Below are 26,414 nucleotides of genomic sequence, written 5' to 3'. Positions count from 1 at the left end.
ACATATTAATGCAGAATTGTCATTGAAAGAAGCATGGATCCTCCTTGTGCATTTAAATTGCATATTGGATATCTTAATGGTTTATTATGGTTCTGCCTAAAATATTAATTCCCATTGTAAACAACTCAGCCATGGGGTTTATGATTTGTGTAGCGATAAATCAACCAGTGACTCACAGCACGGGTGTGTTGTTTGCAGCCAGATACAATCATTCAATATATAAGCAAAAAAATAAGGAAGATTAAATTTGTTTATTTAAAAAAAAATGTATATCAGTTTTTACCAGGTTAATGCAGCAAAGTTTCAGTAGCAATAATATGAAACTATAGATACAACAAATAGAAATGTAACTTGTTCAATGTCCTTAATATATTTGCTATCTAATTAGGAGCATTTGAGGTTTGTAGTCTTTACAAATAATACATAAAATAATAATACAGTTAACTATGAAAAACACAAAACTTTTTTTTTCAGTTAGCACCAATTGTAAAAGAACTTTCAGCCTGCTCGCCTGCTGCAGAATATTCTGTGTATAAAAATGTAGTTAAAGATACACCTGTTGGAAAGTAGATTTTCTTCTTGATAACCAGGTTTCAAGTATTTGAAAATAAGTGTGTGTTGGGGGAGTATGGATACATGCAAAAGTCTTGTAAACACATTAGTACGGCCCTCGTGTTCCAGAGGTCAAAATGACGAGGCTGTTGGAGGTGATGCTAATGCCTTATATTTGTGGCTACTTGCGGAAATTTCCCAGATGGACACTGTTTCTTCCCAGTGTGCAGCGGAATGTTGCTGGCTGAACCTCCCAGTATTTTACTGGATTCTTGAAAAGGCTAATACCACTGTAGAGAGACTTTTTCAACTTGGGCCCTGTGGGGCAAAAATCATTCACATCCACTTTTCCAATATTATTGGAGTGAAGAAACAATACCTAAACAAAGGATGAAAATAAATAAATTACAATTGAAACCAATGCTCGAATCATAGACTGACATTTCAACCTTGCAAAAAAAGTGTTGGTTTTTGTATTGTATTTCAGAAATACTGCATTTGCCTTGCTCCTCTCAACGCTTTACAGCCTTAGGCAGTCACAGAATTAGAAGGCCAGACAATACTGCTAGTATGGTCTTAATAATTATGACTATTGGATTGCGGTGCTTATCTGAGAACTATCCATGCATTGGTGCCTTTATGCTTTTGGTTTTCAGGGGACTCACACACAAACAAAACACGCACAAACACAAAGTTTTGGTAAGACAATCTTCATTGCTGTACAGTATCTTCTTAATGAACTGACTGGTGTATTGGCTCTAAATCCCATCCGAGGGGCAAATTCACTAACTGGCGAAAATTCGCCAGCGCTGGCTTGGCGCACATCACAACACTTCGCCAGGCGTAAATTCGCCTGGACAACGCTAATTCACGAAGATCCAAAGTTGTGCACAGGGTACCGAACGCTGGCCAAATTACGCCAGCAAAATTACGCTCAGCAGTTCAAAATTACACTAGCGTTGGCTAATTGGCATACGGCTTGCAGTACAATGGCCGTATATGCTGCAGCAAATACATTACACTACACAAGGCCAGGGAACCTTAATAAAATTATATAAATTTGTTATAATGCCCTACACATGTGCCCACAGTATAGTTGGCATATGTTAGCAAATGTAGGGGGAAAGGAGGGTACCCCAAAAAAAAAAATTACGATCTTTTTCAGTCTATCACCCTTTAAATAGGAAAAAACGCCAATTTTCAACTGTTTTTTGAGGAACTCTATTGCACTTCGCCTGGTCTGAGGTGGCGAAGGCAAGTCTGGCGATAGAGGCAACGGTCAGTAAAATCAAAAACGTTGTGAATTTCTGTAGTAATGCTCTTTCGCCAGACCGAAAATTTGCCTGGCGTTAGAGTGCGAAGTTGCACCAGAGTCTATCTCCTTGGCAATATTACGCCAGCGAAATTACGCCAGCTACCATTAGCAAATCGGCGAATTGCCAAAATGACGTCACTTCCTCACTTCGCCCTTTAGTAAATTTCCCCCCCAAGGCTTTACTTAAATCCTTTCACCTTTGAACTGATATTTGACAATAGATATTATACAATATATGCCTATTATTATTAGGCTCAGAACAATGATATCATTTTGCAATGTAACCTACCTGCAGATATTTTAAATCTGGTAGTCCAGGGGGCACTCGCCTAAGTTTGTTGTTCTCCAAGTGAATTTCTCGTACCTTTGGTATGTTAGCAAAACTTCCGTTTTCAACATCTTTTATTTTATTATGTCCTAAACCAAGTCTAAAAATAGTATCAACAAAAATTTGTCAATTTCATACTGTCAACATTCAGTATCACTCAAAGTATAATTTGCCTTATGGAGTGAGTTTAAGGACTTTCTTATGAGATATCACGCTGACGAAGTTCATTTTTTGCCGCTGTGCTAGAATTGTTGTCTGTAAAGTTTTCACTTTAATTTTAGATAAAATAATTAAGTTTAATGGATAATGTGGGGCTAATTTATCATGGACTAACTGCAACAGCATGATAAATAATATTAATAAGTTATAGGTTGTGGTAAAATATATCAACAGTTCAAATAAGTTACTTAACTTTTAAATAAAATAATAAACAGAGTTTTAAGTCCATTTACAGTTTTTTTATACAAAAGAACAGGTTTTTTTTTAAAGTTTTACCATATCATTTTTTTTTTACCTCTGAAGGTCTTTGTATAGTAACAAATCCTTAAGTTCAATTGCTGAAATCTTGTTGTGGTCAAGGTGGAGTTCATAGATTGATTTTGGCAAATCTAGGTTAAATATCACAAGATTAATTTATAACAGTAATATTTATTTCTAACCATTCACAGACATAAATATTTAGCAGTTGTCCATAATCGTTACACACTCAGATCTTAATCTAAGTGAGCAGTTGTTGAACATTGATTTAAAGGGCATGTAAAGTCTAAAATAGAATAAGGCTAGAAATGCTGTATTTTGTATACTAAATATAAACATGAACTTACTGCACCACAAGCCTAATCAAACAAATAATTTATGCTTTCAAAGTTGGCTACAGGAGGTCACCATCTTGTAACTTTGTTAAACATCTTTGCAAGACTAAGACTGTGCACATGCTCAGTGTGGTCTGGGCTGCTTAGGGATCGTCATAAACAAAGCTGCTTGAGTTCTGCATGGCTGTGAAGTAAGGCGGGGGCTCCCCCTGCTGTTCATAAGTATGATTGTTTCCCTGCTCAGCAGTTAGGGACCATCTGACAATTCCTATCCACAGCAGTAAATGAAGGGAGAATTTCACTGCATACAGTCAGGTTTCTTATAAAAATGGTACACGTTTTTTATTAAAGTATATTGGAGATAGGTTTCTTTTTCATTAAAGAAAGTAAAAATGGGATTTTATTTTTTTGCCTTTACATGCCCTTTAAAGTGATGATATCTCCAGGTCTTCATAACAATACTTCATTCAAACCTTGGAGTATATCCCTTTCAGCAGGGCAGGCCTTACAAATTGGCACCCCCAAGGTTGTTGGCTGCAATTTAGCATATATAACCAAGCTTTATTTGGTACCCACAGAGGACACTATGATACAACCCAACATCACAGTTTCCATGAAAAAAACAGATGTGACAATGATATATTTATATAAATTCACATGATGGAACACAGCAAGGCATCTTAGCTACAAAATAAGTAAGGGCTGATGGGAACTGACATTGGCTGAGGCTCACTAACAGCTAGGAGATCCTCTAGTAGTCTTGCAGGCTAGTCCAATACCAATGTGAACAGTTATGTACCAGGTATATGGGCATATTCTTGTTCTGTAGAAGAATTTTGGTTTTTGAAAATGAGAATAAAATTTTACAGACCTTTAGGGATTGATGTTAATTTGGCCTCTGCAATCCTAATGTGGAACACAGTCAGTCCATCAAATGCTCCAGGTTCTATTCCTTTACTTTCAAGGGGATTTGCACTCATTTCTGCCAAAAGAATATCAATATATAGTTAAATATTTTAGACATATCGAGGCCAAGTGTTTTTTTCCAAATCTAGAGTGAAACTTTCTTTCTTGTAATTATTAGACTTATTATATAATGTGCTTGTAGTTGGAAAAAATGGTCAACATGTGAAAATAAGAGACATTGTCCCCCCCCCCCTTCAAGGGAATTTCAGTATTTCACTCTGCTTCAACTGACCCATACTTTGTCCTACTTTTAAAATCTACTTTGATGAAAATAGCACTAAAATGAGCTCTTTTGAAATCCCTATATCTGTTGTTCATCAATATTTTAATAATTAATATTGTGGTCTATGTTGTTGAAATGACATTGAAATTATTGGATTTCCATGACATTTTACTATCTGTCATTTATGTTTTGTTTTCAGTAATTATTTAAGTAATGCCTTTATTGGTACATTATATGGCAAACAGCCTGGTCTGCGACGTTTCAGGCCTTCAGGCCTTTTATCTAGAGCTTGATAAAAGGCCTGAAGGCCTCAAACGTCGCAGACCAGGCTGTTTGCCATATAATGTACCAATAAAGGCATTTAAATCTATTGGTGCTGTACAAAAACTTCTTTTTTGGATCAATGGTGGAGGATGGACCACTGATGGTACGTGCACCTTATATTGCTTTCATATTAAGGAATCCAGCTGACTCAAGCAAACAAGTATTATTTAAGTAATTACTTCCCTGCAGTTTAACCAGAAATTGTTTGAATCCATTAGTCAACAAGGTGGTATGTGCCATCAGATTAATAGAGAAATATGTGTCACCAGATTAATAGAGAAATATGTGTCACCAGATTAATAGAGAAATATGTGCCACCAGATTAATAGAGAAATATGTGTCACCATATTAATAGTGAAATATGTGTCACCAGATTAATAGTGAAATATGTGTCATCAAAGGTAATAGTGAAATTTTTTCTCTGTTCACAAAAAAAGAAAGTAAAGTAAAAGGGTTGTCTACCCAAAATAAAAATATCATATACAGCAACATCCTAATACTAGGGATGCACCGCATCTACTATTTTGAAATTCTGCCGAACCCCTGAATCCTTTGTGAAAGATTCGGCCGAATACCGAACCGAATCCGAACACTAATTTGCATATGCAAATTAGGGGTGGGTAGGGGAAAAAATTGTTACTTCCTTGTTTTGTGACAAAACGTAACGTGATTTCCCTCTCCACCTGTAATTTGCATATGCAAATTAGGATTCGGTTTGGTTCGAATTCTTAAAGGGTATGATAAAAGAGTATGATAAATCTCAAAAATGTAATTCGATTTTTTTTAAAAACTTGAATCAAGTTTGGATAACTCCCTAGTCGAATTTGACAGTTTTGACCATAAAAAAAATTTGAAAATTCGAATTCAATTTTTGGATCCAACCCATGATAAGTCTGCCCCTTATTGTAAAACAAATTCATTCTATAGACTTACATTTATAAATATATGTTAAAATGGTAAAATCCATTTTCATATTAGATTAATTTGTACTGTGTCTTAAGTTTAGTGGCATCTGACAGGCCCTTCATCAGGTTTTCTGGAAAAAATGGTAAACAAAGTACTTTTACACCAAACTGGCAGACGAACTAAACAAATATATTTGTTTTTCGGTTTAACATGGAAAATTAGCATACGCTGCATTCAGCAACTGTTATGGATTCATTAACGTTTACAATGCATTGTGAATATTGTTAATTGGAATAGGGTGGTGCGATAGCATTTTATAATTGGTTTTATTAAACCCACTTGCTAATCCTCAAAACTAAATTGGTGCACCAAAAAGCTGCTGTTTCTTTCTTCATCTTAAAGGAGAATTCAACCCTTAACTAAAAAAAACCCTACCCCCCTACCCTACGTAGATGTTATGTTTTGGTAGCCGAGGATGAGTAGAGTATAACAGTGCTTTATTAGCAGAGTCATGCAGTCATTACACAACAGTAAGCTTTCACTTTCAAGCTGTACAGAAAGTCCTGTGTATGCTCAGTACAAGTCCTGTGCACATAAACACCACAGTAGACCCCCCTACCTCCTCCCCCGCAGCCTAGCTGCTAACCCGGGGAAATGTCCCTAACTTTTTACTTACCCCTCGGTGCAGATTCAGGGATTGCAGTTCACGGCAGCCATCTTCCGGGTCTTCATGCCTTCTTCCGGCGCTTCGGGAATTTCCATCTATTTCGGCACATGCGTAGTTGTCGCAAACCAGGAAATTGTTCCAACTGCGCATGCGCCGCTTCGCCAGTCTTAGAATACCGAAGACCTGGAAGGTCGCTGATGTAAACTGCAATCCCTGAATCTGCACCGAGGGGTAAGTAAAAAGTTTGGGGCATTTCCCGGTTTAGCAGCTAGGCTGGGAGGGAGGAGGGAGGGGGGTCTAAGTAGAGAAGGGGGGTAGGATTTTTTTTAGTTAAGGGTTGAATTCTTCTTTAAAGGGATAACAGTGTGTTTATAATAACCAACAAGATAGCATTCCCAGGACTTTATTTTAAAACTCTGTCCAAAATCTCTTGCCCAACCCATTACTGTTTTGTTTAAAAAAAAAAACATTTTTTAAAATAAAATAACACCTTAAAAAAAGTTCATCCATACTATTTATTGGAGACATACCTACCTAAAACATGTAATGAATGAATGCCTTTAAATGCTTCCTTTTGTACTTTTTTAACTTTGTTGTCATGGATTCTGAGCTCTGCCAATGATTTTGGAAGGTTGGATGGTACTTCCGTAAGGTGATTATGTGATAAGTACAACCGTCGCAGTTTCTTGGTGGACTGGAATGCCTTTGGATGCACCTTGTAGAGTTTATTGTTGTTGAGAAACAAAGCCTAGACATTTATTTTTAAAAAAAAGCTTGTTATAAAAAATTTTTTTGATGAAATAACTGGTTATTTTACAACTAAAAATACAATTAACAAAATAATTCTGTTACATCAATGTCCCACTGCCCTTCTTTTGCCAAGCTATATAAGTAATGACTTACCGAAAGGGATGTGAGGCCTTGTAGATCTTTTTCTTTGATCGCCTTTATTTTGTTGTTTTGAAGGTCTAACAGTCGAGTGTCATATGGAATTTTATTTGGAATGGAGGTCAATCCTGTTGAATGCATGCAGTAGTTTAATTACCTAAGTATACATTATTTTTAATTGGATAAGCTGTCTCCTTATCTTTAAATAATGCCAGTCTGCTTGTGTAGACAAAGCTCACAATATTTTGCAGCTTCAGAACTTTTATATGTAATGTAAATGCTTCCATTGCTCCATCAATTGTACTTGGTCAGTGCTTTCATGGCAGTATGTAATGGCCTGCCTGGAATTGAACCGGGGACCTATTGTTTCTGTGCTATCTGCATTACCGCTGCTCTATGTGAGGCCCTGGTTCACTCCTATGGCTATGCTTGTAATTGCAAGTAAGAGTGGCTTGTTTCACTTGTTGCCAATCTGGCCACAGGGGATCTGTGTAAGCCATTAGACTTGCTATGACACCCCCTACTTTGCTCTGACTCCTGGCAAGTATAGGTCTATGTTTAGTGATGGGCGAATTTATTTGGCAGGCGCGAATTCGCTGCGAATAAATTTGTGAAACGCCCGTGAAAATTCGCCAACGTGAAAAAAAAATGGATGTCGGCATCGAAAAAATGAGACACCGGCGCCGTTTCGTGAATTTTTCCCCGTGGTGAATTTCTTGGGAAATTCGTGAATTTTTTGGCGAAGCGAATGGTGCAAATTCACCATTACTATCTATGTTCTATACTTCCTGGGAGTGTTTATACCCTTGCTGTTCTGCTGCCTGTACCGACCTCTGTCTGTTCTTTGAATATTCTATTGGATCTTGTTAATGTACCGCAAATCTGTGTGGTTTGACCCTGGCCTGTGACCTCTGCTACGCTTCTGCTTCCTGATTTGGTACCATATTGTCTGGTATTGACCTGGCCTGTCCCTTGACCACGCTCTTTGTTCCCCATCCTTTCTGTTCATCCATCCTCGCCTGCCCAGAGCTTCCACCGTGGTCCTCTCACGTTAAGTCCTAGCTGCATCTGGGTAGCAGAGGGCTCCTTCCGAAGCCAAAGGTGGCTGCTATAGGCAGAAGTGTGAGCCAAGACTGGGACGTTGGGGTTTGCTCTGGGTGTTTTGGGATACCATACGTTACAAAGTATTTGTCTGTAATCATTGTTGTGCGGATACTTTCTGCTACTATACCCCAATCAACTTTTTGGGGAATCCCATCCTTCCTACTGGATGAACTTCAAGGTCTAGTTTCACTAGCATTCTAACATATTTACCTTTTTAAGTTATAAATAGAAAAATGATCATACCATCAAAATGAACTACCGGTATCAAAATTATTTTTAACGTATATCTCTTAAACAGTATGTTTTACAAAAGGGATTGACCCATTTCTACTGTTGGGCAATGTCATCTTCTCTAGCCTTGTTAAAGACTTAACAGCAAAGCGCTGTAAATATCATTGGTGAAATACCCCTTAAATGTATTTGTAATTACGTAGTTTATAAAGTGACATTTTAAAGCACTTACCAAGGTCAGAGCACTGAACAATTTTTAAGTAACACTGACATCCAAATGGACAAGTTGGAAAAAAATCAAATGGAGGTGGTGTTGGTCGAGCTGGTAGATTCTTTTTAAACGGAAACAATGAATTATCATCATCGTTGTCATCATCGTCATCGTCGTCATCATCTTCCATATCTTTTAACATGAGGTCAGTCATTGCCATGTATTTTGGAGGTAAAATAAATGGCTTGGCATGGCACAAAGCCAGGAAATAAAAAAGCACATATTCCTTCATGGTGCTGTTTCAGGGATATAATTCTGCGGATCATAGATAAATAAAACATTTGAGTGAATTGAATAGCAGTAACATCTTATCTTGGTGTAGAAAAATATACCACTTAATAAAATATTATAGATTATTTTTAGTAATATAATCACATTTTTCTCTAACGGCAGTATTCCTTTAAGACCTCATTAATGTAATATATGGATGATGTGTGGAAGTGACTAAGTTTAGGTTCGATATAATTAATATTTACAACTTTGTTAGGACAGGATTTCATGTCTTTGGACTTCTCTTTCTCCCTGACCTTTGGAACTGTTGGACTAGGAAAATATTGTTATTTCAGTATGAGGAAGCTTATTTTCATTTTGCATTTTCACGATAGTTCCCCTTTAATAAAATTAGATTTTTCACATATAACACTAAGTGACTTTGATTATTTGTTAACCAGAGTTCTCTTCATTTTAATCTTTTAAAAGGCTACTTTGTTTCCTCGGGATTCCTCCTAGCATTGGGTTGAAGATAAAGACTCTATGCTATAAGGCAATAGGTTTGCTTGTGTTGTTAAATGACCTGTTGCATGTTTTCGATTTGTGTATATCACAGGTGCGCCAAATGCCTTGTCACATATCCTTTGTGTTTATCTTGAGCACCACATGCTTAAAGGAATTCGGTCATGGGAAAGCATGTTTTTTAAAAAACAACAAAAATCATCAGTTAATATCACCTCTCCAGCAGAATACTGCATTGAAATCCATTTTCCAAAAAAGCCAACATATTTTTTTATATTTTGTTTTGAAATCTGACAATGGGCTAGACATACTGGTTTCCCTGGTGCCCTCAGCCATGTGACTTGTGCTCTGATAAACTTCAGTCACTCTACTGCTGCACTGCAAGTTGGTTTTATCTCACTCCCCACCCTTTCCCAGTCCAGCAGCCTATGAACAGAACAATGGAAGGTAACCAGATAGCAGCTCCCTGACACCTGCATTGCTAAAAATGCTCCCATGCCACAGCTAGTGCTTTATATAAGAAGAACAGCACTCAGTAGTAAAAATCCAAGTCCAGCTCACCCAAATTGTGACTCCTTCAGTTACATTGAGTAGTGAGAAACAATAGCTTATTTCAAAGCAGTTCCATTGTGAAGTGCTGGCTCTTTCTGAAAGCACAGGATCAGAAACAATGACCTAAGATGGCTACCTGCACAGGAAAATGTATTGGTTCAAAAATAAACTTTTTAGTGGTGGAATGAATCAGTTGCAATGTACACATTGTAATTTAGTAATAAATAATACACCATAAAAATCATAATAAAATCCCTTTAACCCTCCCCCAAGCCAAGAAAGGTCTGAAACTCTAACATGACTTAACATTCTAGAGCATGGTGGGGCTGGTTCTTTCAGTCATGGTAAAACAGAGGTTGGTACCAGCTTTTTATAAAATGAACAACAAATGTAAGGATACTAATGTGGTCCTATCAATTACAGGAATGTGAGATTAGCACTTAAGTTTTCAAATATGTTGTAACTTTCCAGTAAGGTTTGTGTTATTGGAGATTGAGAGCTGCAGCCAAAGACCTCGATAACTACAACATATTTTTGCATTTTATGGTAGAATCCTGCAGCGGGTTGGGTACCCACAGAATGAGGGGAGGATTTTCAGGTGCAGGTATAGATGCAGGTCTGCAGGTCGCAGGTCGGGTTGCGGGTGTCATCTAAATTTCTTATCTTATGTAGTATTGTCTATATTTACTACTTTTAAAGTTTACAAAACATGTTTCTGTCCCCACCCTCTTTAGATGATGTCACTTCCGGTTTGCAGCAACATCACTTCCTGTTTGATGGTGGTCAGTGGGTTGCGGGTCGGTTTAAGGGGTTTGTGGGTCCGGGTTGGGTAGCGGTTCAAAGTGGGTAAATATGTGGGTTGCGGTTCTGATCACGGGCTGCGGGTTCAGGTTGGGTCCGGGTCTTAGAAATTGGTTCCGCGCAGGACTCTTTTTTATGGTGCTATTATTTTTAATGTAATCAAATAAATTTTTATCATTAACATCTTGCCTTTATTCTATTACATATGCTAGTGGTATTTCAAATACTGTAATGCGGTAACTACAGAAAGGCTTGAACAACTGAACCAAAATAACATTTTTAGACAGCAAAGTAAGTGTTAGAGGCGCCATGCATGCATTTTTAAAATCCACAAATTCTGTCGAGATGACTCATGTTAATCCAACACTGCCACTGCTGGTTTTAAACACAGACCACAAACAGACCACAGTGTTCTTTCTCAGATACTTTGCATATAGTTACAGCAATGAATGGTAGAGGAACATTCCACTTTACTGCAGAAAGGATGTTATTATCACATCAAATGCTATCCAAGTTAAATGTGTGATTCCATTAAATTTTGATCAATATTGGAAAATGTATAAAGCGAGGAACAAAGATGACAGCACACAGTTTAAACATTTACAGTCTTTTAGTCTATTTTTATAGTCTGGTTTTTAATACTCTAATACTCTATTACACTGTGTGCCTTGCAAATAATTAATTCAGCCATTTAAAATGTTATTCTCAAACCATTAAAATTTTTTTAGCTTTAATGATAGCATGTGGGCAGCCATTCATTATGCATGATCCTGTGCTTTTAGAAACAGCTAGCACAGCACAAGGAAAGCCCTTTCAGGCAGATGTTAGCTCACCTATTCTAAGGTCTCAGATTTTGCTTGATTCTAATGATTGGGCGTTTGAAGTGTCACTACCCTTTGCCTATTACCATATATAATGTATTTGAAAGGCTAAAGTTCCCATAGCCTTTTATAGTAACTCAGGCTAAAAAAAGACACATATCTAGAGTTCAACATTTTAAGTCTATATAAAACCTTCCTTACCGCTAATCGATCCAGGAGGAAGGAATAATCCCCATTGAAGCCTCTCCAAGTTGCCTCAAAGTTGGTTGGTGACTCCAATTGGACCATTCCCTGGATCAGCTTTGTACTAAAAGCTATTTTTATTAACCCTGTACTTTCTGAATTCTAATGGAAAAAGTTATCCAACCACTTCTTGATGCTATCTAATGTATCTGCTAGTACAACCACTACTTCACAGCTCTTATTGTAAAAATGCTTTTCAGAATATTAAGGCGTAACCTCCTGTCTTTTTATCTGAATGGATGCCTTCATGGCTGTTAGAAGGACCTAATGGTAAATAAAGGTTTAGACAGTTAAGTATGTGCTCCTCTTATCTTTTATACATAGTTATATCGCCCCTAGCACTCATAGGGGTATATTTATCAAAGAGTGAAGTTAGAGGTCGCCACAGTCCTCTAGAGTGAAATTCTGCCACTCTCCATTCATTTCCATGGGATTTTTAAAAAGAGTATTTATCAATGGATGAAAGTGAAGGTCCATCCTTTGATAAATATGCTTTTCAAAATCCCATCGAAATGAATGGAGAGTGGCGGAATTTCACTCTAAAATACTGTTGCGACCTCTAACTTCACTCTTTGATAAATATACCCAATAGCACCTCTTCTCCAGCGTAAACAACCTCAACTTTGCCAGTCATTCTTCATAATTGAGACTTTCCATACCCGTTACCAGTTATTTAAACATCTTTGGACTCTTTATAATTCAGTAATATCAAGACCAAAACCGCTTGGTGTATTCTAGATTGGGCCTTACCAGTGCTCATAAATTGGAAGAATGGCTCAGCAAATCTGTATCACTTTTATTACAGCTCAAAAACCTGGTTTACCTTTGCAGCTGCTGACTGGCATTGCTTGTTACAGATACTTTAGTTCTTCTACATCAGGGGTGTAATTACAGAGGAAGAAGACCCTGTGGCTGCAGGGGGGGTATAGGGGCCCCATGAGGCCCTAATTTGTTTACAATTTGAATAAATATTGGTAAAACAGTTCAACCTCTAGACATTTTGGGGGCTTGAAAAATTACTTGCTTCGGGGCCCTGTAATATCTAGTTATGCCACTGTTCTACATTATAGATTTTTCTAACATGGTCTCGTTAAAGAATAAGTAAACTGTTATTCTCTGCCCCTACAATTATTCAAAACAGCCCTCAGAACAGCAAACCATTCTCCATCCATTCAGTCTTATTTCTTTTCTCTATAACTCCCCTTTCTCTCTGACTACGAAGACCTCAAAGAGGTTCTTCTGTGCATGCCGGATTGATTTCCATTGGAGTATAGGCAGTGTGAGCATACCCAGTAGACATCTTTTGGACATCTTCAAAGTGTCCTTTTCTCTCTCAGGTCCAAATCTCCGAACCTCATAACAGAAGTGCCCAGAATTGTGCCTTACAGCAGTGGGTGAAAGTCAGGGGCGTAACTACAGAGGAAGCAGACCCTGCGGCTGCAGGGGGGCCCAGGAGGTACAGGGGGCCCCATGAGGCTCTCATTGATGAGCAATTTGAACATATATTGGTAAAACAGGACAAACACTGGATATGTTGGGGGCCCTAAAATTAATTTGCTGTGGGGCACAGCAACATCTAGTTACATCACTGGTGAAAGTTGCCTTGTGGGGAAAAACATTGAGCTTTGTGTCTGTATCTTGCACTTTACATCTTGCCCCCCTTTATGAATTAATTTCTATTTCCCCCTTCAGATATAATATCAAGTAATTGTCTTTCCCTTTGCATCTTATTTGGTGTCGCCTCTAAACATCACTTTAACTCTACAGGAGTACAGGAGTCCCCCAACTTTTTTTTACATGTTTGAATGTAAAAAAAATTGTAGAGCAATACAAGCATGCAAAATGTTCCTGGGTGACAAATACAGGCTGTGATTGGCTATTGGTAACCCTTTGTGGGCTGACAGCCAACAGGAAGCTTGGTTTGGCAGTACACATTTTTTTTAGCATTTAAAGCTTGTCTGCAATCCAGGAATTCAAAAATTAGCACCTGCTTTGTGGCCACTGGGAGCAGCATCCAAATGATTTGACAGCAACATGTTGCTCTTGAGCCACTTATTGGGTTTAATGCAGATGCAATCTTCAATCAGTTTTCTGAATTTGCTGTAAATTTACTTTCCTGGCCTCCACTATCCTTAAACTTGCTTCTGGTCATTCCCCTCCAGGCTTCCTTTTTACCCTGATTCATTTGTTGGCTTTCCCACATCAACACTTGATTGTTTTTCCTGTTTCTGTGCCCAAGCCCTTGCAGCTGCTTATTGCAGAATTAACAACCTGGTAAATAATATTCTTGCAAATGATACTGATAAGTCCCCTAAAAGAAACAATAGTGTATGGTACACGAAGGAATTCCAAATGTTTTTTTTGTGTTATTTAAATGTAATGTTCCTCCATCTTCAAAGATGTTCTTTACTTTCTTCTCCCAAAGAGATCTGGGTCTCAGGGTGGTCTGGACAGTGTTAACGGTTTTAGTAAATCCTTTATCGAGATTCAATGCAATGGGGTGTTGAAAGATAAGAGAGGGGTCAGTTGTGTATTGTTTGTTTTATGGATATTTTTGTAAAGTTGACATAGTTTTTCATGGTGCTGAAAATCTGCCATTGCATGAATAGCATTGTTTATCCAATGCCATTCAATAACTATGGATAACTTCAGATTATTCACATATGTGAATAAAGTAAGGGATGTATTGGGCATTTGAAAACGAACACAATCTCTTAAACCAATTAACATCAGCTCAAAATGGATGCTAAATAAGAACCTTGAAATGTTTGCTTGTTAAAGTCATGTAGTTAATATTTAAGTTTGAGATTCTGTTAAAGCATATATTGAAAATCCATAGCTCATATAAAACTGAGTTTTTTAAAGGAGAACTCAAAACACAAAAACATAACTTTAGCTTTTTGAAAAGTAAACATAATTTCAAGCAACTTTGCAATATACATCAATTAAAAAATATGCAGACTTTTCATGATTTTTAATGGTTTCTGACAGTTCCCTAAGCCTAGCCCCCTGCTCTTCTGCTGATCTGTCTGACTTTTTTGCTGAGCTGACTGACTACTGTTACTTTGTATCAACAGCCAGCTGTCCTCAGCCTGCATCCTCCAAACCCCACACTAGTTCCCTGCACACGTGATTTCAATAATGAAAGGAACATCATAGTGCAATGCATTGTGGGTTATGTAGTTCCTGCATGCTGTCTGTAAGCTGTGGAGAAGTTGTTACAATTTGTAACATCTCACATCTATTTGAAACATGATGCAGAAAAAGAACTCTTAAACAGCTGTATTTCAGCATAGAAAATGGCATTTATTCATACTTTTTGAAGAAACAGGTAACTGTGATGGGTATATTAGGGGTTTCTGTGTTATGTGGGCCTCTTTATCAAATTTTGGTTTGGAAGCCGAAGTTCCCCTTTAAATTTAGTTTAGTGTGTGTCGTTTTCCTGTACAAAATTGTAGCGTTAGCGTTTCCCTACCTACTCATGCCCAACCTTGATTCTTCTGTTCTGGATTATGAAGAATTATCCAGGTGCCTTTTACACATCCTATAACCTTCAGTGTTAAATTGGGGTATCCATTTAGGCTAACTGGGCAGTAATATGATGGTTCACGAGGAAATTTGGGGCAACTTTGGAGGGAAGGTGTTCAGGGAGATTGGCCACCAATCTCCCTGACAATCTCACCAGGCGATAAAATCTCCCCGAAACGCTCAGTGTGACCTTGCCCTAAATAGTGGATAACTGATAACACCATTATGTTCTACTGAGCTCATCTGCTGTGTAACCTGAGCCTTTTCTCCTTTGAATGGCTGCCCCCATTGCTACACAGCATCTTATTTTTAACAATAGTAGCAAGGCAAAGGATACAAGCTACACAGCAGTGTTAAAGGTGTTAAATATGGCACTTAATCAACTAAAACAAACACTATTTTTTAAAAAAAAACCTACACAGTTAGGGGCAGATTTGTCAAGTGAAAATTAAAAGTAATAAAAATTCGAATTTCAAGTGATTTTTTGTGTACTTCGACTAGGGAATAATCCAAATTCGATTCAGATTTGAAAAAAATTAAAAAATTCAAATATCAAAATTTATCATGTACTGTCTCTTTAAAAATTGACCATTCGCCATCTAAAATCTGCCAAATTGCTGTTTTAGCCTATGGGGTACCTCCTAGAACCCACTTGTAGTCAATTGGTGGACTTTGAAGTTTTTTTGATAAAGCTTTGAATCGAATTTGATCGAAGACGATTAATTCGAACGAAAACAGCCTATTCACCCGCAAAAGAAACTTAGATTTTTTGTGATATATTTCGGTTGGTCTTTTCTTTTTATTCGAATTTTGAAGTTATGGGAGTTCAAAAAAACTCCCATTACTTCCAAATTCGACCCTTGATAAATCTGCCTCTTAATTTAGGGATAATAACATCCATTTACAACTTGATATTAAAATACTGTATACAACTATTTAAAAATATATAGATCTCTTGTGACATTTAGGGGCAGATTTACTAAGGTTCGAGTGAATTTTCGAAGTACAAAAAGTTCGAATTTCAAAGTAATTTTTTTGGATACTTCGACCATTGAATAGAATACTACTACTTTGAATTTACTTTGACTTCGATTTGAAGTAAAAATTGTTTGAATCTTCGACCATTCGATAATCAAAGTACTGTCTCTTTAAAAAGGTTTGAGTGAATTTTCGAAGTACAAAAAGTTCGAATTTTAAAGTAATTTTTTGGATACTTCGACCATTGAATAGAATACTATGACTTCGAATTTACTTCGATTCGAAGTAAAAATCGTTTGAATATTCGACCATTCGATAATCGAAGTACTGTCTCTTTCAAAAAACTTTGACTTCAATACTTCACCAAATTAAACCTGCCGAATTGCTATGTTAGCCTATGGGGACCTTCTACAAACTTTTTCTAAGTCTTTACACATCGAATAAAAATCCCTCAATCGTACGCTAAAATCGTTCGAATTGTTCGAACGATTTTTATTCGATCGTAGGATTGACAAATTCGGTGAAAAAACTTCGAATTCGAAATTCGAATTCAAAGTTTTTCAATTCGATGGTCGAATTTCGAAGTTTTTTGTACTTCGAAATTCGACCCTTGATAAATCTGCCCCTTAAAGTGCAATTTTCTTTAACTTGTTACAGTTATGTTCAATAAGGGTTAAAACTTTTTTTTAATTATTTTCCTGCCAAAAAAGTGACATTGCCATTGGATTTCCTGAATATAATTATGCTCTAAAGTCCAAGTTTACATGAAGCTAATAGATATAAGAGCTGGAACTGTCATTTTTCTTTAAAACTAGAAACATGTTGAGCTTCCTCTCATATCAACATGTGTTAAAGTCGGTAACAAAAGCTTGAAGTGATTTGGTTCAGCACTGGGGACAGAGAAGGAAATCATTTCTGTAACAAAAGTCTCTGATAGTCAATCAACCTTCTGTGCTAATTTTCTTTTTTTGTGAAATAGTCTTACTTTGTTAGGCACATTTTTTCAGATGTCCATTTGAATAATCTGGGTATTAAGTGACAAACAGATAAATAATATATAAGACTTTGGGGTTTTTTTTATATTGTCATTTAACATTCACAATGTGGAAAGAAGATAAAAATGCAACACTTACCTTAAAAATGTAGAAACTCTTCCTAACTGTAATCCACCTGAGAAGACTGTATGTAGCAGCTTATTTTGTACAGGGAATATGTCAGTACAGTAATCATGAGCACAATGTGAAACACACGCTCTTGGCACTGCTTATGATACTTGAGTGCACTGCTTCTTCGGATTATCCCGTTTTAGTACTGGAGACAGATATTAAGACTTGTTACCACTCACATGTTTTCCATCACTACCTGTACTGGTGCCAAATGCTGAATTTAACTCTAAACATTTACAGGAAGAGTTTGTTAATCATGGACCTAAAACGGTGAGTGGCGTGTTGCCACAAAGTATACAGGGAGCACTTACATCTGCTGTCCACAAAATATCCATATACGTTTGCATTTAACTAAAGCTTCACCACTTTTGATTCTACCTTAATTTCAGCCTTTGAGCAGTCACCTAACAAGATGTTTTCTATTTAATGTATTCATCATCTTGTAAAGAGAGAGGTGAATGTACCCAATTCCCTGCTGCTTATTATTGTTGTGCACCCTTATACAATGTGCAATGTACAATACAGCTGTAATTCTATTGTACCGTTCTCACTGTCAGTGAACTCTGGGCTCCCTATTCTCAACACACATAGCTGAAATGCTGTATAATAAACCACAAGGTAAAGAAAGGGTAAATGTTTCAACCTCTTTGCATCAGAATCTCCCTCGTTTCAGTCTTATTAGCCTTAGAAATGTAAATAGTCAGCATAACGCATGACAAGCCTACAGAACTTTTCTAGGATGTACATTAAGCGGCAGCTTTATCAAGGGTCGAACTGAAAATTAGATTTTTTTAATTTTGAGTTTACTTTAGTGTAATTCGACTAGGGAATAGTCCAAATTCGAATTTTGAAATTTATCATGCACTGTCCCTTTAAGAATTCGAATTCGACTATTCACCATCTAAAACCTGCCGAATTGGTGTTTTAGCCTATGGGGGACCTCCTAAAATCAATTTGGAGTCATTTGGTGGACTTTTTTTTGGGTGAAAAAAACCCATTTTTATATAAAACTTGATTTTTTTTTTTAATAAATTTCGATTGGTTGGGTTTTTTTTAAATTTTGAGTTTATGGGAGTTTTTAGAAACTCCCATAAACTCGACATTCGACCCTTGATATATCTGCCCGTCTAAGTGAAAATTCTAATTTTTGAATTCAGATTTTGAGTTCGAATTTTCAAATTTTTTTTGTGGAATTTGACTAGGGTATAGTTAAAATTCGATTCGATTTATTAAAAAAAATTTAATTAGATTTTTCAAAATGTATCATGTACTGGCCCTTTAAGAATTTCACTATTCGCCAACTTAAACCTGCCAAATTGCTGTTATAGTCTATGGGGGATGTCCTGGGATCAATTTGGAGTTGTTTGCAGCCTTGCTGAAAAACTAGTTTTTTTTAAAGAAAAAACTCGAATCAAATTCAATTTGAATTCAATTTAAGTTTGCGAGTTGCACCCATTCACCCGAATTTGAAAAAAAAATTTTTTTTTTAAAAAAAAATAAAAATTTCCATTGCTCGTTTTTTGTCTAATTTCGAGTTCATGGGAGTTTATGGAAGTTTTTACGCAAGAGACTTTTTAGGATGCTTGTCCAAAATTGGAATTTTCGCTGGAGTTTCACGAATTTATTCGCTTGCTGCGAAGCTTGGAAATTGACTGCAGATTCGTGCCAGACGAATTTATTCGCCCATCACTAGTGGTATGTCAACTAGTTGTCCAACTGCATAGAAAAAGACGGACGGACAGTGCTGATTTACATTACTGGGGCAATTAGGGTAGCACACATAGGTTGACCAGCACTTTCTATTTAGGATTTAGCTTCCTCCAAATCTGAGCTATGTATTTCCCAAGCAACAAGAGTAATACTTGGGCAGTGCTCCCTCTGCTGATACTCACACAATAGAAGAACATTGCAGGGCACTTCTAGAGACTCACAAAGCTAAATTCTATTCTCTCCTGGCTTTTGAGGAGGATAATTTAGCATAATGATAAAGATCAGGTGGCTCAACAAGGTCAAGGAAAAAGCTCTACAGTAGTTTTGAAATATGTATTTTATTGAAAACTGGAAATAATGAGTAAAGAGAACCACCCCTCACTAAACAAATACACAAAGTTTAATCGGAAATATTTAAACATGGGAAACGTACTTAGGAATCATCATCATCATCATTTATTTATATAGCGCTGTCAAGATACGCAGTGCTTGGAATGACTTCAGCATGCAATAGCTAATTAACGAATGTAAATATGTTTTTTATTACACAAGATAACTTTGTATTGCTCAATTAGCAAGTGTCCCTAAGCTTAAAGGGGACCCGTCACCTAAATAAATTATTCAAAATTCTATTTTATCACATTAGTCAAGCAAAATGAACTTTAATTACACTATATTATTTGTTTGAATTTTGTTTCCTTCAGTCTGGGAATTCATAATTATAGCAAGCAGGCAGGAGATATTTTGTGGACACTGTTATTAAGGCAAACCTTGTGTCATCTCAGAATCTTGTTTGTGCACCAGAATGGGGGACTTGATGTCCATCCCCATGTCCTGGTTACACAATTAAATGGTGACGAGAACAAGGGGAATATGGGGAGAGCAGTGACATGTAGGAAGTGCTGAATGGAAAGTGAAAGTGATTTCCTGTCCCGCCTCTATGCCTAAGACATAGAGGAGGAGCAGACAATATTTGATTGACAGATGAGATTTTTAAATGAGCTTACAACAGCTATGAATGCTTTAATAAAAATAGAAATTGGATTTCATGTTTAATTTGAAAAGGACTTTTATTATACAGACCTGGGTGACAGGTCCACTTTAAAGGTTAAGGGGGGGAATGCAATATTAGTCGCTAACAGAAAAACTATTCGCAATGCGAAAAGTTATGCCTTTGCGCGAACAAATTTTGCTTTACAAACTTTGTTTGCGCGAATTTAATATATCGCAATGCAATAACAGTTTAAGGAACAATATTTCATTGCGAGTTGTGGCTTTTTAGTCTTATCGACGCAATTTGTTTTGCACTTTGCGACTTTAATTACATTCCCCGTATAAGTGCAAACAAATGGCCCACAGCCCGATTTTCTGACTGATACAGCCCTAGTTTGCAGGACATTTAGAACATGCAAGCTAGGGGCCAGTGGACAGGGAGTGTGTTAGATGACTTTTAACACGCTATAGGATTTGCATTTACTGTTTTCAGTGAAACATTTTTACCATGTAATTTTTTCATTATTTTCTACATTTCCTTTTTTGCCTTATGTTTCCTATAATGTTTAGTCCCATTAACATATAAACCCAAATAATATGTAAATAAAATAAAAAAACACTTTCATTTTTATGGCCATATCCCTTTTTCTATGGACCATTTATCCTCATGTTTCATCATACAGTGTAATAAGAAAAGGCACACTGGCACACAAGCTGTGAATGCAGGTAAATACCTTGCAAAGTTTTATTACCGGAAGTGCAACGTTTCGGGGCAAGCCCCTTTGTCAAGCTTGACAAAGGGGCTTGCCCCGAAACGTTGCACTTCCGGTAATAAAACTTTGCAAGGTATTTACCTGCATTCACAGCTTGTGTGCCAGTGTGCCTTTTCTTAGTATCAGATTTGAGGTTGCCGGTTACCTCTATCACTGTGCACCAAGGAAATTGGAATTATCTACACGGACAGGTGTGCGTGAGCAACTACTACTTTGTATTCATTATACAGTGTGACAGAACACAAAAAGCGAGTTTGGCTGAGGCATTAAATGAATAGTAACACAAAAAAAAATTAAACACTTTTTTAAGTAATTAAAATACAATGTACTGTTACCCTGCAATGGTACAACTGATCTGTTAGCTTTGTTATTATTGTGTATATCAACACACTGTTGCAATCGAAAAAGGACTAAACGGCACAGGTTAAATAGTCTACTATGCAACCTGAACCTTTTCTCTTTTGAATTGCTGCCCCCATAGCTACAGAGCAGCTTATTTATATAAACTATAGTAGTGTTTCTGCAGCAAACACACCAATGTAGGGGGACAGTACATACATTTTTTATTAATTTAAAACATTTTTTGGGGTTACTGTTTTTTTAACAATCTAGTGCCATTTTTCCCTTTTTAACTGGTTGATCTAACAGCACCCAGAGGACATTTGGGCATGTTCATTTCCTGTTATTTAGAATTATTTAGCACCAGGTTTCTTTCAATATTTTCCTAGTTGACATATTTTGACCTTTGCGTCAATGTAAATGTATTTGTCATGCACAGCTTGATATGTTCTCCAGTTCTGTTTGAATCACTTGAACTACAGTAAATGGACGTAGCTCTGTTAGGATAATTGGTTTATTTATTACTAATTTAAGGACAAATGAGTTGATGATGATCTGCCAAATTAATTCCTTTTGGACGGAAATTTCTACTTACTGAACCTATCGCAGTTTTCTACTCAACACAGTACTATCCAGAATTAAACAAACTTAACTCATGTTTCTGCTGTTTTGTGCAAAGAAAACAATAAGCAAATTCCAAAATGGAAGTTACTCAAACCCCTATGTTAGACTTTTAGCCTATTTCAGAAAATGTATTCCAATATGTATACCGATGTAAACCTGTTCTCTATTTAATACTTGTTCGATGTGTATTGGATTTAAAGAAACACTTAAAAAACATTTCATGTGCATTTCAAACCAGAATCAATGGGCTGTTGAGTAGGTTAATCATGGCTACTGAGCTGCCCTGAGAATTGAACGTAAGGATTTTTATTGGCACAAATGCATGTATATAATTCAAAACCCATTCTTTAGTGTCAGAACACTATAAGTAATTAAGTGTAAACCCCTGAGATATATATTTTTTTTATTGTCAATGAGATGTGTGTATATACCGTACATTATATGTTTACTAAGCTTTATAGAAATAATGAAGAGGAGCCCTATCCCAAGTTAAAGGGTTTCTGTTGCGATTTTTATGGTGTAGTTTTTATTTCTAAATTACACTGTTTACATTAGAAATCATTTACTCTACCAAATAAAATGTCATTCCTGAACCAACAAATGTATTTTTTTTAGCTGTAATATTAGTCTACAGGCAGCCATCTTTGGTCATTGTGCCTGTGCTTTCAGAAAGAGCCAGTACTTCAAAGAACTGATTCAGATATGCTATTGTTTCTCAACTGTTGTTTAGCCCTGCCCAGTGTAACTGGAGGAGTCGTGGTGAGACCCGGATTTTTAATATTGAGTGCTTGTAACGTACTCGTCAATCAGGAACCTTGAAGGCTGCTGATACACTCAGAAGCACAGGGGAAACCCTGCGGATTCCGGTGTTCACCGACGCCCTGTTGGGGCCCTGGGCTTTCTGTTGCGGAACCAAAAAGGAATTGGTGTGTATGGTAGTAATAAGTCCGTAAAGAGGTACCGTCAAGGATTAGGCAAGGCATAGTCACAAAACAGGGAAATGGTTTGAGGCAGGTGGCAAGAATCAAAGTCAAAACAGGCAGAAGTCAAAAACCAGGAAATTCCAACAGAAAATACGCTTCAGCAGGGTCTGCAAATAGAAGCCAGCTTGGGCACTGTTAAAATGGAGGAAGGCCTTTTTAAAGGAGAATTGGTGCCAAAAATTTGTATCTCGCAACGAAAAATGATGTAATCGCGACAAAGCGACGCCAGTGTCACTTGCGCCCGAGAAGCCAGGGAGAGATGTGCCGGGAGCTAGGAGAATGGAGAAATCTCCCGGCGGGTTTTACAGTGCTATTGTCATAGCTACACGTGTCAGGGAGTCGTTATACTGTTACCTTCCCATTGTTCTGTTGTTAGGCTGCTAGGGGGACCAAAAGAACAATGGGAAGGTAATGGGGATGGCTGATATCACTCCACCTTGAAGAGCAGGAAGAGTGACTGAAGTTTATCAGAGCACAAGTCACATGACTGAGAGCACCTGGAAAACTAACAACATGTCAAACCCTATGTTAGATTTCAAAAATGTATAAATCAATGTGTTTGCGCTAAGTGCAGTGCAGAATTCAACACTAATAACTGGTGCATTCTGAAAAAAAATATTTTCCCATTATAGAATCCTTTTAAGCTTGGATGAGATATTGCATCCCGTCATGAAACAGATGAGCTCTAGCTTGGGTGTGGATTAAACATTGACTTAACCAAAACATATATTACGCACAGATGTCATGGAAACCAAGGTGACAATTCCGTCACTCAGTAAAGAGATCAGTGTCAGGAGACGCAGCTAGCCCTGTTCTTTCCGTGGCACCTCCTGCCACTCAGTGCCTTGTGTCTCTGAATGACATGCAATGTTCAGGGCAGTAGGGGAGACACCTATGCAGTCAATACCGAATTAGGGAAGGGAGCTATAGATCTCTGCACTCCAAAAGAGAGCACAGAGTTCTGCGGCTATTTGCACAGTGCCCCACATGCAGTAGTTGGCATAGTGCAAACAAATAGCCAATTGCAGCCTACATTTGCCTATAAGGGAATGCTATGCTAAAACTGAGAGTCACAACAGAAAAACTGGAGAAACTGGACTGAAGAAAGCATTTACACATCCACTCACTATTTATGTTAGACAAGTACAGGACCAAATCTGATGTCATGGGATTGAAGGTGACTTGACATTTTGCAGGAATGTCTTGTTTCATTCCTTCACATTTGCCACCATGCACATTTACATCTCTCTAATACTTTCCCTAATGTCTCTTTGTAAAAATTGTTTTTATAAGAACATTGTCATGAGCTATACCCAGTCTCTTGAATGAATGGAAAAAAAAAACAGTTTTTGTTTTCATTAATCAAAATACAACCTCTCTTGCACACCCATAAAATATGTTCAAAACGATGTATTTTACAGCATCAAAAAGTTGGCAGAGAAAAACACTGAGTCAGACTTGTGTGATTTGCCAGTACCCAGCTGTTATGAATATGTAATGTATCACCATTGAGAAGGCATGACATAATAACTCTTCAATTAATTGAAACTTTAAAGTGGAAGTTTTGGATTTTATAACAGATATTTGCTACAGTATGTTTGGGGTAGAATAAAGACCTTAAAAGGGTACAGGTATGGGATCCGTTATCTTGAAACCCGCTATCCAGAAAAACGCCCAGAAAGGCTGTCTCCTATAGACTCCATTATAATCAAATAATCCAGATTTTTAAAAATGATTTCCTTTTTCTCATTAATAATAAAACAGTACCCTGTACTTAAAGGGCATGTAAAGTCTAAAATAGAATCAGGCTAGAAATGCTGTATTTTGTATACTAAATATAAAGATGAACTTACTGCACCACAAGCCTAATCAAACAAAAGTTGGCTACATGGGGTCACCATCTTGTAACTTTGTTAAACATCTTTGCAAGACTAAGACTGTGCACATGCTCAGTGTGGTCTGGGCTGTTTAGGGATCGTCATAAACAAAGCTGCTTGAGTTCTGCATGGCTGGGAAGTAAGGCGGGGGCTCCCCCTGCTGTTCATAAGTATGATTGTTTCCCTGCTCAGCAGTTAGGGACCATCTGACAATTCCTATCCACAGCAGTAAATCAAGGGTGAATTTCACTGCATATAGTCAGGTTTCTTATAAGAACGGAACACATTTTTTTATTAAAGTATATTGAAGATAGGTTTTTTTCATTAAAGAAAGTAAAAATAGGATTTTATTTTTTTGCCTTTACATGCCCTTTAATCCCAACTAAGATATAATTTATCCTAATTCGAGCAAAACCAGCCTATTGGGTTTAATGTTTACATGATTTTCTAGTAGACTTAAAGTAGGAAGATCCAAATTACAGAAAGATCCTTTATCCCGAAAACCCCAGGTCCTGAGTATTCTGGATAACAGGTCCCATATTTGTATTTCATTTTAAAAGGATTTTTTACATATTCTGTAGACTATGACTATTCGTTTTAGTCTTCATCTTTTGGTTTTAAAATAGTTCCATTTAGTTCTGTGGCTCTGGGTTTTGAAATTTTCAACTGCAATGTGGTTGCTAGGAATTAATTACCTTGGCAATGGAGCAGCAGTTTGAAGGGAAGAAAGGCTGCCCGAAAAGGAAAATAATCAATGAAAGGGGGTAAACTAAGAAAAACAATAACACGTAATCTTCACAGTTGAAATGTGTTTTGTTGCCAGGGTCAACAAGCAGACAGCATTTTCCGTAGCACTGGAAAACAAACAAATATTCAAATGATCAATTGAAAAGTTTTTAAGCTGTGAAGTAAAGCACTTGTTCCTTCATTCCTGTAAATGGCACTGTTGGAATTCAGCCTTTGGTTGTGTTGACAGCTGCTTTGTTTCTGTTCTGTCGGTGTCTCCTCTTTCTTACCACGAGTGTCAATAAGCTGCAGAATGTACTTGCAGTAACTGAGACATCTTAGTCAAGGGCCAGATGTTATGGTTTCTCTGCAGGCAGAATATCTGCTGTCTGGCCTGGCTTCTCCCTTTCTCTTTTGCAGTCAGGAAGGCGCGAAAGGCAAAATGTTGTGTTTCAGCACTAATATCCACCGCATCTACCTTCACCCAAGCCACAGTGACTTCTAGCTATTCTGGGCTAGTTTGGTAATGGCTTGGTTAAGCTGTCTTATTCTATTCTTGACCATTTCCTTTGCTGACCTGTATCCGGCATTAATCCTATATTTATTTTTTTATTGTTTCTTCTCTTGGTCATTATCTGTCTGTATAACTTCTTCTCATGATGTCTCTTCAGTTTTTTTGTATAGCCCCATGTTACATAGTTAGTTACATAGTTAAATTGGGTTGAAAAAAGACAAAGTCCATCAAGTCCAACCCCTCCAAATGAAAACCCAGCATCCATACACACACCCCTCCATACTTTCATATAAATTCTATATACCAATATCTATACTAACTATAGAGCTTAGTATCACACTGAAAACACAAGATCCCAAGCATTCCAGATAACAAATAATAGAAGTATAAAATGAGGTATGTCTGTCATTGTAGCTGGTGCTGCAGCGCTAGTTAATCAAATCTAAAGCAGATGCATTGGGTTTCTG

The 26,414-nt window shown here is 37.2% G+C and overlaps 1 protein-coding gene across 2 annotated transcripts; it reads right to left on the bottom strand.

The window, feature by feature from the left end:
• Window positions 1-236: 236 nt before the first annotated feature.
• On the bottom strand, window positions 237-17,561 carry aspn.S (asporin S homeolog). Of its 2 annotated transcripts, none has more exons than XM_018259937.2 (8): window positions 17,376-17,561; window positions 8,549-8,842; window positions 6,997-7,109; window positions 6,628-6,841; window positions 3,879-3,989; window positions 2,710-2,803; window positions 2,157-2,295; window positions 237-931 (listed from the first exon to the last, which is right to left on the bottom strand). In XM_018259937.2, exons 2-8 carry the CDS (start codon window positions 8,817-8,819, stop codon window positions 734-736), a joined length of 1,140 nt encoding a protein of 379 aa, XP_018115426.1. In that variant the 5' UTR covers window positions 8,820-8,842; window positions 17,376-17,561; the 3' UTR covers window positions 237-733. The 2 variants fall into 2 exon arrangements, with proteins under 2 accessions (XP_018115426.1, XP_041417605.1); XM_041561671.1 differs by lacking the exon at window positions 17,376-17,561 and adding an exon at window positions 9,881-9,921.
• Between the last annotated feature and the right edge of the window lie 8,853 nt (window positions 17,562-26,414).

Source organism: Xenopus laevis, chromosome 4S (genome assembly GCF_017654675.1).
Source record: "Xenopus laevis strain J_2021 chromosome 4S, Xenopus_laevis_v10.1, whole genome shotgun sequence".
Taxonomy (NCBI): Eukaryota; Metazoa; Chordata; class Amphibia; order Anura; family Pipidae; genus Xenopus; species Xenopus laevis.
This window is presented reverse-complemented; position numbering and strand designations above follow the sequence as displayed.